The following is a 13,830-nucleotide window of genomic DNA, read 5'->3' as shown; positions in this document are numbered from 1 at the left end:
AGAATGTACCTGTTCAAACTTTGTGTTATCATCTGGGTCCTCCATGAACGTGAAGAGTATTTTTATTATGTTGGAAAACGGAAGTTAGGTTTAACACCTTACGGTGACCGCAAAGTATCAGGACCCACCTTTGAGTGCTGCAGGGGGGGATGAGAAGTGTTTTTTTACCCTACATGGCTGTCTGTAGTTACCTGCGCTGTTCGCAGCACGCTGGGCCCGAGGGGAGCCCCGTGCCCCAACACTCGGCGGGGCAGCGCGGCCGCCGGGGCTCGGGACCGCCCTGCTGATCGGGGGGTGCCGCAGCCCGGCCCGGGACCTGCCCCGGCCAGGAGCCGCCGCCTGCGTTCCGCCTCCGGCCTGCCCGGCCCCGCGGGGCGCCGGGGCGGAGCGGGACCCGGCCCGCCCCGCTGAGCCGCAGGTAGGACAGCCGCCCGCGGCATCCATCGCGTTCTGTCCGCGCTCGGAGTCTCCGCGCCCCCGGCGCTGGCCGATGGATCCCGAGGTGGCCGGGGACGAGCTGTCCCGCCTGCGCGCCCTCTTTCTGGCGTGCGACGCCAGCGGCTCGGGCCGCATCGAGCGGGAGGACTTCGCTGCCCTCTGCGCCGAGCTGCGGGTGCAGCCGGCCGAGGCCGAGGCCATCTTCCAGCGCCTCGACAGCGACCGCGACGGGGCCATCACCTTCCCGGAGTTCGCCCGTGGCTTCCGCGGCGCCACGCGGCCGCAGCCCGCTGGCAGCGAGCCGGGGGGCGAGGACATGGAGGAGGAAGAGGCCTCAGCGGTTTGGGTCGCCGCGGGGCTGGAACAACCCTGGAAGGACTTCGAGGTGCGGCTCGGGGACGAGGCGAGGTACATCCCCAGGTAAGGTCCGGACCCGCCCGCTCTGTCCAACCCCGGTGGTGGGAGCGGGTCCGCGGCCCCGGGGTCTCCGGGCTGAGCTGTGGGCACCCCGGCCCCGCTGCTGCCGAGCTGGCCGCGCCGTCCTGCGGGGCGGGAACGGCTCTCCTGGCGGAGCCGCCGCCGGCGCTGATGCAATCCCAGCTGGGGAGCGGCCGGGTAGCCTGACCCCTCGCTCCCGTGGCTGCAGGTGCGCAGAGCCCTCCGCACCGCTTCCCGCTGGGGTGGTTTCCAGCGCCGTTCTTCCAGCGTGCAACCTCTCCTGGCTTCCTCTGCTCTGTTATGCCAGCGACCCACGTGGGAAAGTCTGGCTGCTAGAACGCACGAGGTGTAAAGTTCTGCCGGCTCTGCAAGAACTTTCTCCTTGTGTTGTTCCCCGGCCGGCCCCCAGCGTTTTAATTCCAGCCCAGTCAGTCTTTTCCTGGTAAAGGCTGACCAGGAACATCGCTGCCTCCACGTTAACGGTGTTGGTAAATATGGCCCTCTATGTGATGAGCTCACTGAAGTTTGTGAGAGTCTTTGTCCCCGGTCTCAGTGAAGTGAAGGCAGCTGATGGTAGTTTTGTTGGAGGGTAAACCCGTTTACCGCAGGTCTGTCAGTACGGGGGTGGTTCCAGAGTACAGAGGCGCATTTTGGTGACTCTCAGGAATCTGCCTGAAAGCTGAGGTGCTCAAAATTAATTTGAAAATGTTGGTCATAGAAAGTATGGTGATTCTGCTTCATTTTAAAATTGTAATTTATGATGGAAAACAAGTAATCTGAGTTTCAGGACTTGGCAGCTAGTCAAGAGAGTTAAAAAAACTCATGTACATGAATATGTCTCCATGTTGTTTCCATATAGTGCTTTTTAAATTCCTACCTGTACCAATTTGGTTCCAGCCACATTAAAAATATTTTGGATTATGAGGTGAAAAGTTTCTTCAGAAAAGTTTTCAGTTACTTAACCTACTAGTCATGTGTAAATCCAGAGTAAATTTTCTTTTCTTTCTGGACTAGTACTCTTTAATCTTATTGGGTTGCCCCATTTCAGACAGATCAGTATTTTTGTACAGGTTTTAATTTGTTCATGATGCTTTCCTTGTTAGACACTTGCTTTCTAAACAACAAAAGACTGTTTGGAAGCTTGCTGATACAGTTAATAACCTGAAGTCAGAAACTCAATAGGAACTGAAAAAAAATCTGACTCATGAACAGTGGTAACTTGTGAAAGCATCTGTCTCCGCTTGGTAATAGTTCTGTTTCACTATCTTGGTTACTGTTTGCATCAGCAGTTTCAGTATAGTCTTACTGATAGTCTAAATGCATAATAGGAAAGGGAACAGCTTGAATTGGCTCCACTATGCAGACGCATCTGGTAGTTTTGCTAAATTCATCATGACATAATGTAATTTATGTTGTGGTTCTTTTACATAAAAACTGAAAACAACTAAGTTTTGATGGTTAAATACTACCAGATAGGCAGTAATTGGATGTAAATGTTTCTTATTCTGGTTCAGATTTTAACATTCTTCACAGTTGGCTGTATTTATTAAATGAGTGTCAGTGTCAACTGAAATACAGTGTGCCCTTTGTTTTTTTTTCTCTCTCATCCCGAAGTGTTCGAACTAGGTCTGTTCTACAGCTCAACTTTTTTTCTATTTGTAGCCCATGTCTTTTTTTTTTTGTTGAAATGTATGTTAAGTTTTTTTTCCCACGGGAGTAGTCCCACTAAAATCATTAGGACCACTTGCATGAGTAATGAATAAATTGAAATTCTTTGAGGAATCTGAAGCAGAAGAATATAACAAAATCAAGCGAAGTACAAGCTGGACTTCAAAAAAGAGGTTTATCCTTTTGTTTAAATGATTTAATTTGTTTTGGTTGTTTGTCACTTCAGGTTTTTATTCTGGAAAAGGCAGTACTTTGAAAAGTAGAATGGGCTTGGAACACATCTGAATCTTAAGTGCTATGAAAGAGCTGTCATCCTTATGCTGGGATTTATTGTTCTTCATAGATTTGTTGTGACATTGACATTTGTGAAAGAAGTAATTACAAAGGAGAAACTCCTCAAAGCCAGATGAGTGCAGTTGGGAATCCATGTTTTTTAATCTCAGTTGTGTAATTTTTTTCTTGATCATTTTGGGGTTCAGTTCCTCAAAATGCTTTGCCTTGTGGCCACAGACTCTGGCACAAGACTGTGGCCAGCAAGACACTGGCACATGTGCTTTGATGCTGTTGGGGTTTATACAGAGAGAAACAAGGCATAAGAAATGGAAGTAGTGAGATAAGGGTGGTTGAAGTCAGGAGAAAATGGCACAGTAAACATCTGTGATCTCTGTCACTCCTCAGCTTGAATGAATACCCATGGAAATCAAAGGGAAAATTTCCACGATACACCTAGTTCCGTCTCCGTTTCAGTAACTGAAAGTTCAGTTTATGTGACTGAACTTTTAGAAAGCATAAATGCCCTCCCTAACGAGGTGTGAAACCCAGTAACAGGTCTGTACCTTGCCCCAGTCCTCAGTGTAGTAGCAGGTATTTAATGCAAAATTGTTTACTGCTAGATACGAAAATAAGTGTATATTAAAATAAGCGTATTTTGAATTTAATTACTTTTTTGCAGAAGGTAATTTTATTATGGGATGGTTCATACCTCTGCTGTTGGTGTATCAGTTGCACAGTCCTTTAAGATTATACTTCAAAATATTCAAGTCTGTGCTGAAGCTGTTTTTTTATTGTTTGCAGTTAAACAGGCAGAGTCACATTTTAGAGTCTCTTTACTCCTTGCTCCTTTCCTCCTCACTTGAACAGAGTTTTTTGACTAAATTAAGTTAGATTTCTTGGTTAGGTGGTAACTGTGAATCACAAGTATTGTTTGTCTTAGCCTTTTCTTGTGCTTGGTGGGCAATTTGCCTCTAGGAAAAAAAATGGTGGAAGGTCTTTGCAGGCTGATAACCTAATATGTGAAGTCAGACTTTAGTGGAATTTTACAAATGGTGGTTTGTTGGTTTTTTTTTCTTGTTGCTGTTTTGTTTTGTTTATTTTTAATTTTATTTAAAATGCAGCTACCCTTCTGCATTGTTACATTTAATGAGGAATAGAATTAATTAATAGAATCATGCAGAATCATGCAATTAAACATATAATCATGCAGTGCCTTCAGTTTATATATGTTTATAGTGAATTGCCAGCTGGAGATCTGTTTTATTGAGATGTCAGCCCTGTTCATTAGTTTATTCTTCTAGGAGGTATTTGCAATGGTACAGGAGTTGACAAAAAAGAAACTTACCTTTTGGTGCTCCAGACAATGAGTGCTTCAGTGCTCTGCCACACTGGAAGTGTTTAGCCCTTGATGGGATTATTGGACTGTTGCATTCTTTCTTGTTTCCAATCCCTGTTTGAATTTCAGTGGCAAGACTAAAAGGTTCCCTCCATGCTCCTTATAGACAGATGTTTTCCTTTAAGTGTGTGGGAATGTCTCCCTAATGGCAATCCTTTTCCATTCCTCAGCTTGAACAAGGAATAATCTAACATCCTCTGACACTACAAGAAAAATCCAGTACTTAGGAATGCTATGGCATTTCTCTCTCTATAAATTACAGGAAAAAAAACTTCCTGGAAAACAGATTTTTAAATTTCAATGTCAAAGATTCCAGTCAGGAAGAACAAAGGTTTGGGACTGTCAAAAAGACTAAGCCCTACCAGGCAACTTTTGTGCAATATTTGGCAAATTGGATAATCTTATTGGAAAATGAACTAAATTAATTAGAGCATGAATGGGGGGATTAATCTGAAGCAGAAAGTTTATATCCCTCTTTCGAATTAAATCTGCTGCCACTGAGAGGCCTCATACTCCATTGCTTTGCTTTTTTAGTCTTTGTTTTACTTGTGTGCCTTGTAGTTTCAGCCAAGCTGACTATTCATCAGACTCAGATTTCAGTGCTGCCTGATTGTGAGATTTTATGCTTCATACAATTCCAAAGTCTCTTAATGTGATTATGATAACAGTGTGCCCCCAGTCTATTCATCTGGAGCTGTATAGAAAATGTGGATCTGGGGGATGTGATAAAATGAGAAAAGCATGCTGTTCTTAATGTGTGCTACTTAAACTGTGAAAACAGGCAATGCTCATGGGATATACCGCTGTACTACAGCAAAGAAGAGAAGCTCTGGTGCATAAAAAACCCATCCAAAACCTGTCTTGCTCTTGCTGTCATAAATTAGGATGGATTTTTTGCCAAAGTCAATAAAGAACACAGTATTAACTTTTGTCAGCAATTTGTGTTTACTTCCATGAGATGGTGAATCATGATGTCAGAACTAGAGAGGTTTCCTTGGAAGTTGAAGCATGTTCCATGGAGAGGGGATAAAGGCAGATCCTGGGGAAAACCTGCTTTGTCCTTTTTTTTCACCACCATGCTGGAGAGGGGATCTCTTCTGTGGGAATGTTGTATTGTCTTTTAATACATATCATGGCAGGGGTTTGAGAGATGTGCCCTGCTGGAAATGTGGTGAATGCCTTTCTGCGAGCTAGAAGACTTTCTGAGCTACCTTAAGTTTTGCTTCTCTTCTGATTTTTGTTTTAATCAAAACAGCATTTGTACCAACCAACTTAAGCACTGTAGCATTCATTTTCCTGGATTATTTTCCTGGTATCATCATGCAATCATTTGCCATAATGTCTTTGAGGTGTTCTCCTTTTCCACAGACTTAATCTTTCCTTGCCTGTCCCACAGACTTTTCCACTGCTGCTCCGCTGGCTCTAAATCACATCTCTAAGGGAACAGCATTCATGCTTTGAGAACATTAAAAATCTTTCCTCTTGGAATCGGACCTTGGCTGGGCTGTCTCATCCGGGGTTTACTGATTTGATCGTCTTCTTTTAATGCAGCCTGTTTCTGAAGGGGCAGATACAGAAAAAGAAAAGGTCGTATTAAAAAGCCCATAGTGCTTCAAGTTCATAAATATTTTGAATTTTACGCCATGTTAAAGTTCTGTGTAATCTATTTTTCCTTCAGGCACTTAATCTAGAGAAAGTGTTAGGCACTCACTCAGTTGTGACAAAATTAGATCCTTTCCAATCTGTATCGGATTTGGTTGTTCTTTTCTGCTACATGTTCTTGTCTGCTACAGTATCATATCCAATGTGTCTGCTTTTCAGAAAAAAAGTACTTGTCGATCTCTTGCGGGCACACATAAGCTGTTGGCCTCCAGTGTAAGGACAGTTATCAGATGCGTAGTGCTTGAGCTTTGTTTTGTTCTGACCACCCAGCTCAGACCTTCCCAGCTCAGACCACCTTATGCTTCATCGCTTCATGTCCATACCAGAACAGAACTTCTACAAGTGATCAGAGCAGTTTTAGCAGCTGACCTACAGTAGAAAGGGATCATAGTGTTCTAAAACCAAGTACTACCCTTAGGGTCAGACTGGGTGGCCTGTCTAATGCAGCATATTCCTTCTCATGACTACACAGGGAGCACATGTAAGATACTGAGCAACTCTGGAGTTGTTATTTGTCGAAAAATTCCATCATCTTTCTCTGAACTGCGTCCAGAGTGTGGATTATGAGGCAAATGGTCACTGTACAATCAGCAGAAATGCCAGAAATAATACTATGACTTGATAAGGATTAATACAGCTGTGTAAACTAAAGGAAATTATAACACAATATAATCTAAATATCTGATGTCCCCAAAATCAGTGTTGTGGGTTTGTTTGGTGTGGGTCATCCCTCTGCTTCCCTTTTGTTCCTCTTTTATTCAACCATGGTATTTTAAATCTATCATATTAGAAATTGCATTGTAATCAGAGCAGTTTTATTTTCTTTATGCAGTTCTTGCATGAGTTAACTTAAGCAAAGTTACAGTATTCACATGGTTTCTCTCTGAAACTATGTGAATACTGTAACTTTGCTTAAGTTAACTCATGTGAAGCTGTGCAAATATTGACTAATTACTCTTACTAAGTACTAATTTTACAGATGGTTTATGCTATAAAACCTTTGAGATGAGGTAAGGAAAAGCCAAATTATTCCTTGGCCACAATGCTATACTTTATGTGGATTACTAGTGTTTGGTGTCTGCACTTTGCAGAGGCAACAGAAATAAATGCATGCATGATGAGTAGTAAATCTATAGTGCCAGATGAATAAAGTGACAAACTTTCATGCCGTATATTAGAAAATGCTCTTTCTATGCATTTTTTTATTCACAAATTAGTATTTGTGAATACCTTCAAGTCCCACCCTAACACAACTGTGTTAGTGTGGAACTTATGTGCAGCTAAACACACTGGAAAATGAATTTAGGATTTCAATGAAAACCAGTTTTAAAGAGCAAGTCCAAGCATTTGAGATTAGTTTTGCTGAAACATTTTGTCTAGCAAAAGGACAGACTATTTAGAGTTCTAGTCAGCTTGGTGAAATAAATTTGTAAAACCTTCTTTGATAATTAATTTTGAATAACTAATGAATTAGAAGAAAGAAATAGCATGTATTCAAGAAGAAGTGACATCAAACAAATTGGGCAATATTCATTGCAGCTAATCTTCCCTACTGCAGCAGTGTCACTGATATTTCACTAAGCATGTGAAAACAGAGGAATGATGAAAAATATAAAAATGTCAATTTGGAATGAATAATCTTTAAATACTTACTGCATGTTGATGCAGAGTCCATATAATTGCTGCTACCTTCATCATGGATTCATGGATACTTGGAGTGACTGGATCTCTGACAATCTTTCCAATTCATGAAAGTGTATTACGTCTTCCTGAAATCATAGGTGATTAAGTAATACTGCTAATTTTGTTGCATGACTTTGATTTCTCATCTGTTTTCTTGTTGTGTTTGGTGGTTTTTTGTGATTTGTTTTGGATTGATGTAGTAGTTGTGAGTCTACTTTTTAATTGAGACGTCCTGTATTGTTGCTGTAGAAGCACTCACATAAGTATCAATGAGAGTTTGTGACCAGCTGTGATCTTTTCAGACCTTTCCAGACTCCTGCATGGTTGTGGTAGTATCGATGTTGGATATGGATACTTCCTAAGCCTAAGTACTGCTTCCTAAAACTGTGTCATTGAAATATTTTGAACCAACTGTGTGGTAGCTGGTCATTGGGCTAAAAAGGGATATGAAATATAAAATTTTTTTTTAATCACAGAGGGAGAATAAAACCTCACAGTAACTATTTTGGGGTTTTGGGTTTCTGACTGCTGCATCTTAAATCAGACTTAGCTGTGTGGCAGAGGGTCAGCATCACAGACCTTCTGATTTCTAGCTTAAATTCAGGCATGTGTATTTCCAGATCACGGAATATTCTGAGTTGGAAGGGACCAACAAGGCTCATGAAGGCCAAATCTTGAGTCAGTGGCCCATACAGGTATTGGATCCACAATCTGGTGTTATTATCACCATGCTTTAACTAACTGATCTCAGGTTTGCATATACTTTGAAAAGAGTAGTTATAGTTGGAAGGAGCCTTTGGAGGTCTTCCAGTCCAACCTCCATGCCAAAGCAGGGTCAGCTAAGAGCAAGTTACACAGGAATCTGGCCAGGTGTGTTTTGAATGTCTCCAGAGAGGGAGACGCCAAAATGTCTTTTGGCAGCCTCTTCCAGTGCTCTGCCAGCCTCAATGTCAAAGAGACTTTTCCTCATATTGAGGTGAAACTTCCTCTGTTCTAGTTTAGGGCCATTGCTCCTTGTCCTGTTGGTGGGCACCACTGAAAAGAATCTGCACTATTGTCTTGGCACCCACCTTTGAGATACTTATATGTGTTAATGAGATCCCCTCTCAGTGTTCTCTTCTCCAGACTAAACAGGTTCAGTTCCTGCCATCTGTCCTCATAAGAGAGATGGTCCAGACCCCAAATTATCTTTGTGACCCTCTGCTGGACCCTCTCCAGTAGCTCCTTGTCTCTCTTTTACTGAGGAGCAGAACTGGACACAGCACTGCAGCCTCACCAGGGTCGAGCAGAGGCACAATTCCCTCGCCCCTCTGGCCATGCTCTTCCCGATGCACCCCGGGACACCCTTGGCCCTCCTGGCCACAGGGGCAGTGCCAGCTCATGGATGGCTTGTGATCCACCAGGAGTCCCAGCTCCTTCTCCACAGAGCTGCTCTCTGGGAGCAGCCCCAGCCTGTGCTGGCCCTTGGGGCGGTGCCTGCCCAGGTGCAGGACCCGACACCTGCCCTTGTTGAACTCATGGATTTCTCTCTGCCCAGCCCTGCAGCCTATCCAGGTCCCACAGAATGGCAGCAGAGCCTTCAGGTGGATCATCACTCCCTCAGTTTAGTGCCATCAGCAAACCTGCTGAGGTACATTCTATCTCTTCATCTGGGTCAAGTTGAACAAGACTGGTTCCAGTATTGATCCCAGGCCTCCAGGTGGATTCTGGAAATGTCTTTAACAGTTTTTTAAATGCAAATAATTAATTGAATAAATACCCATTTGAGGAGTTCTTTAATGTTGCATTATTTATACAGAGTTTGTAGCTTCTGGTGATCAGATAAATCTGTTCATTATTGCTACTGTTTGTGAATTTCAATATTACTCTCTTTAGAATACATTTTGAAAAAGAAATTGTGTGCATACATTGGAAGATATTTAACTTACTAAATACAGGTAATGCAGGATTAGCCTTTGTAAACGAAATCCTTTGCAAGACAAAAACACAGAAATTTCTAGGGCATCAGTAAATCTTTATCTCTTTGTGCTGGTTTAATGTTTTCCTATCTCAAAATGAATGTCAGCATTTCATCTGGAAGCAAGTTTTACAGTGTCCTGAAGTTGTTAAATTGTTTAAAAGGGAATTTGAGCTATAGTAACAGTTGTGGTACTGTTTTAATAAAGTAAATTAGACCTTCAGTGAAGAAATCACATGCAAGAAGCAGATTACTGCAGCATTAATAATCAAAGCCTGTGGAATTGCTTTGAGTGAGAAAAAATGAAGAGAATATACGCTTGTTGAATTGCACAATTGTTAAATATGTGATCATGTTCTAGCATATAATCTATGTCACTCTCATTCAGTTTTCCTTAGGACAGCTAAATTGTGTTACAGAATATTTTCTGCTACGTTGCCTAATGTAATCCCAGAGTTGGAACCTAGTATGTAAAATAAAGGTTTGCATGATGTACCAGTGGCATGAACTAAAATCTGTGCTATTTATGTAGTAGACTTTGTAATAGTGGTTTGGCTCTTACGCTATTCTTTTTTTTTATTTTGTAAAGGTTCTTTGCTCTGACAATTATAACAGCATGCAATCTATGTAAATTAGTCCAGATTAAATACTATAAATCAGAATATACTATTCCTGCATTGAAGCAACTTTTCACAATGAATTTCAGGAGAGCTTTCAACAACTAAAATACCAACAGAAATGTTTGCTTTCTTCTTCATGAGATATGCCTGTAATCTTTCATATGAGAGTCATATACAGAATTAACTTCTTATAATGACAAATTTATTTGGATATAGACCAGAATAATTTATGTGAAACTGAAGAGCTGTATTCTTATTTTGCCTACAGCCCACCTCCCTCTATCTCCTTCCCCTTTTAACTTAGATAGTTGGCATTCATACCCGTTTTCAGTCCTTTTCCACCTCCTGAAATCTTACGTTTCTTCATGGATTATGATTCACATTAGAGCAATCAAGAAACTTGATATACATTGTGGGTTATTCCAGTGGCATTCTCTTCATTCACTATGAACAGAAGTTAGAACACTACTTCATTAGACAGTTTTTTTGTTGTTTTTTTTTTTTTTTTCAGTAGCTATATTAAAGCAGAGAAGGGGAAATGGTAAACATAATTTAAAGAATTTAGACATACTGTGCTGAGTGTGGAAAGCCTGTATTTACTATGCTAAATTTTAAAAATAGGCAAAGAGGGGAATGTCTTAACTTGTAGTAAGTTTCTCAAACCTGTAATAGAACATTGTTCTAAGTAAGTGCATTAAAATGTGTATATCTCTCTTTTTCAGACAAGAGCAGGTCAGTGTTCTGTATCAGAACATACACATAGCAGAACCAAGATTAATCCAGCCATATGAGCATGTCATTAAGAACTTCATCCAAGAGATCAAACTTCAAAGCACAGAAATGGAAACTCTGGCTATAGCGGTAAAAAGGTATAGTGAATTGTGTTTCTAGGTCAGTTCTACGGTTTCTTTTTTATTTCTCTTCTCATGCTTTTTTTGATTAAACTACTGAGAGTTAATGCCAAAATATGCCATGCAAAGTATTTCTGTCAACTGAGTTCTGAAGTTAGTTTGTGTGCATACCCTTGTGCATAAGCACATATAGCAGCCTGCAAATGATTGCCTGTTCATATTTTTGATAAATTCTGGACCAAATTTTTGTAGACTCTGTTGTTAGTTAAATGCTTTAAAACATTTTGACTCCTCTTCCTTGGCTGCAGCTTTGAGTTTTATCATACCTGTCCACTATACTTTCATTTCAGGAATCATTTTTTTGCTTCATGAGCTTCAATGATTGTATTTAGCTGTTTTAACTACTTAGCACTGTCAGTCTCAAATAACTGCCAAAACCAAACAGATTAGCTCAGAACAGAGATCTTCTATGTGTGGGTGATGCAAGTTGCTTTTGAAGTCTCTTCATAGGATAACGAGGGGCACCTTTCATCTTTGTAAATTAATTTTAAAAATGCAGATGTATTTAATGCTAATCATCAGCTTGCAGCTATTATTTAAAATCTGATTGGCCAGTATCTTCAAAATAATTTGTGATTTAGGTTCCTAGCCACACCAGTTTCAAGGTCTAGGCAATTTTAAACTGTTTCCCTGTCTTTCTGTCTAATTTGTTTCAGTTGAGGTGGGCAGATGTGTTTCACACAGTGTTTCTTTCAAGATGGAGGGCAATTCCTAAGAAAAGATTTTCTTCTAAATTTTAGAGCCCAGGACAAAGCAGCAGTTCAACTCAGTGAGTTAGAGGAAGAGATGGAACTACGGATACAGGCTGCAGAGCATAAAGTTAAAAAGGAAGTGAGTATTTTATATTTACACTATTTCATACTTACTGAACTCTCAGTGATCTTAAGCAGGATTGATGTACGTGGTTTTGATCCTGATGGCCTGACCCTGCTGTAGGCAGGGCCTGGCTGAAAAAATGCTATACATGAGATAAAAAAATGAATGATCTTAATGCTTTCCTAAAGAGGAATATCTGCTTAGGTGTAATAAACCAAGAAAAAAAAAGTCTTTCCCTTTTGTTGGAACATACTGGTCAAGAAGGGTTTCTTTCTGAGACTAATATTGGAAGCAGACTGGCGAAAATTCTATTTCAGCACTAAAGAATGCAATCTATTTCTCCTATAAAATAATTTATGTATAATTTAATGCTTTGATTATTTGGGTCTGCTTTGTATATCTGGATTAATGACCTTTCTTTCCTCCATACTCCTGCAACCACATTTTAGAGACTTAAGACAGAGTAACTGTGATAGCAATGTGTGAGGGCCTGGGCCCCTCAAACTTAATGGGAAATTCTGTTTTGATCTGTTCAATTTTAGCTGTTGTTTCAACCCACTTGCAGTCTATATGAAAAGGAGTAAAAATCCTCTTCTCTTACCCAGGGAGAGATATGTTAGAGCCACATGTGAGTGCATAATTCAAAGGAGCAAGACCAGCTCCCTGGTTCATTTTGAATTCACTTAAGATAAGCCAATCTTTATATGGGCATAACAGTTTGTGAAAGTGTTTTAATGAGGGCATAAGAAATTCATTAATTAAAACATATACTCTGAGCATAATTATTGCTTGGTCAGACACGTGGTATACTGAACATCTATATATATTTGCTATGGGTTCTTTCACCAGAGTACTTGCAGAACCAGAAGTAACAAAGTGCTGTCTGCCAACTTGCTGATTTTAAGTAGTTCACACTAATTGATATGTGAAGGTAAATGGTATTCTGATAGATTTACTTCAAATAGCTTTTTTTCCTATACAGGAGAAAACAGTCCTACCACACCATAAAAGCCTATTGTGTTCCTAGAAACAAAATATAATGGCATAAAAATCTTAAAGATATCACACCTGCAAAAAAAAGTGTGGTTTAATATGTTTAACTAGTGGTAATGCAGCTCTTAGTAGAGATAAATTTTCACTTTCAGAGAAGCTAAGTTGTTAATGTTTAGAAAACAAATACATTTTCACTGAAAAATTACTGTCCTAAAAAAGTGATAAATCACTGAAAAAAGCACTGAATACCCTTTTTCACTGCTTTGAAAAAAGGACTGGGATGTGTGTGCTTGCTTACTGTGAGAACATCTACGGTTATGTACTGGCATTATGCAGAAGTCGATCTTCTGTGTATTATCCACATCTAGTCTGTATTCTCAATCACTGTTTGCATCTAGCCATAGGTATGAAAGATGGTCTATTAACTTGTTTCTCACAAGGCTTTTTTTCATTTTCCCTCCCCAGTGTTCCTTGTAGCTCCTAGCTCCACATACCACACCTACTAAAACGCCCTGAGTGTAAATGTTAAGTTATTTACTTTGTGGGAATGTACTAAGCCATTAATCTTAATGTCTGTAATCAAGGCTATTGTTTGTCAGAGTGATCTCACTCATGCCACTGGGACACCTGCTTCTGCATGAACCTATCCTGTATTTTGTTTCTTCAAGGGAAGCAAATAGTTACCCAACAATACTTACAAGTCTATGTAGTTGGCAACAGTAGGAGAATCCAACTTAAATTGATTGCTTGGATTATTGTTTGAACACATGAATGCCAATGTAGCCTATGGGAAATTCTGAATTCTAAGCAAAATCTATGCCTGCCTCTTCCTTGTGAAAACTCAAGCTGTCTCATTGGCTCCACTTCTCACTACTGCGTTCTGACTTCTTGCGTTGTGAAACTGGAGTCCCTGGGGAGTGGCTGAAGCACACCACATCCCTGTGAGCAGCTCTTGGTGCAGTCTCTGAACACAGG

At 40.8% G+C, this 13,830-nt stretch overlaps 1 protein-coding gene across 1 annotated transcript in view; it reads left to right on the top strand.

The window, feature by feature from the left end:
• Positions 1–490: 490 nt before the first annotated feature.
• RASEF (RAS and EF-hand domain containing) overlaps positions 491–13,830 on the top strand; it is a gene marked incomplete at both ends in the record, with an annotated part of 28,530 nt that continues 15,190 nt past the window's right edge. The window contains 3 exons of the mRNA XM_084224636.1: positions 491–858; positions 10,858–11,004; positions 11,787–11,877. Of these exons, the coding sequence (XP_084080762.1) occupies positions 491–858; positions 10,858–11,004; positions 11,787–11,877 (606 nt within the window). The remainder of the gene's footprint in view (positions 859–10,857; positions 11,005–11,786; positions 11,878–13,830) is intronic.

Source organism: Fringilla coelebs, assembly GCF_963513975.1.
Source record: "Fringilla coelebs genome assembly, chromosome: Z".
Taxonomy (NCBI): domain Eukaryota; kingdom Metazoa; phylum Chordata; class Aves; order Passeriformes; family Fringillidae; genus Fringilla; species Fringilla coelebs.
This window is presented reverse-complemented; position numbering and strand designations above follow the sequence as displayed.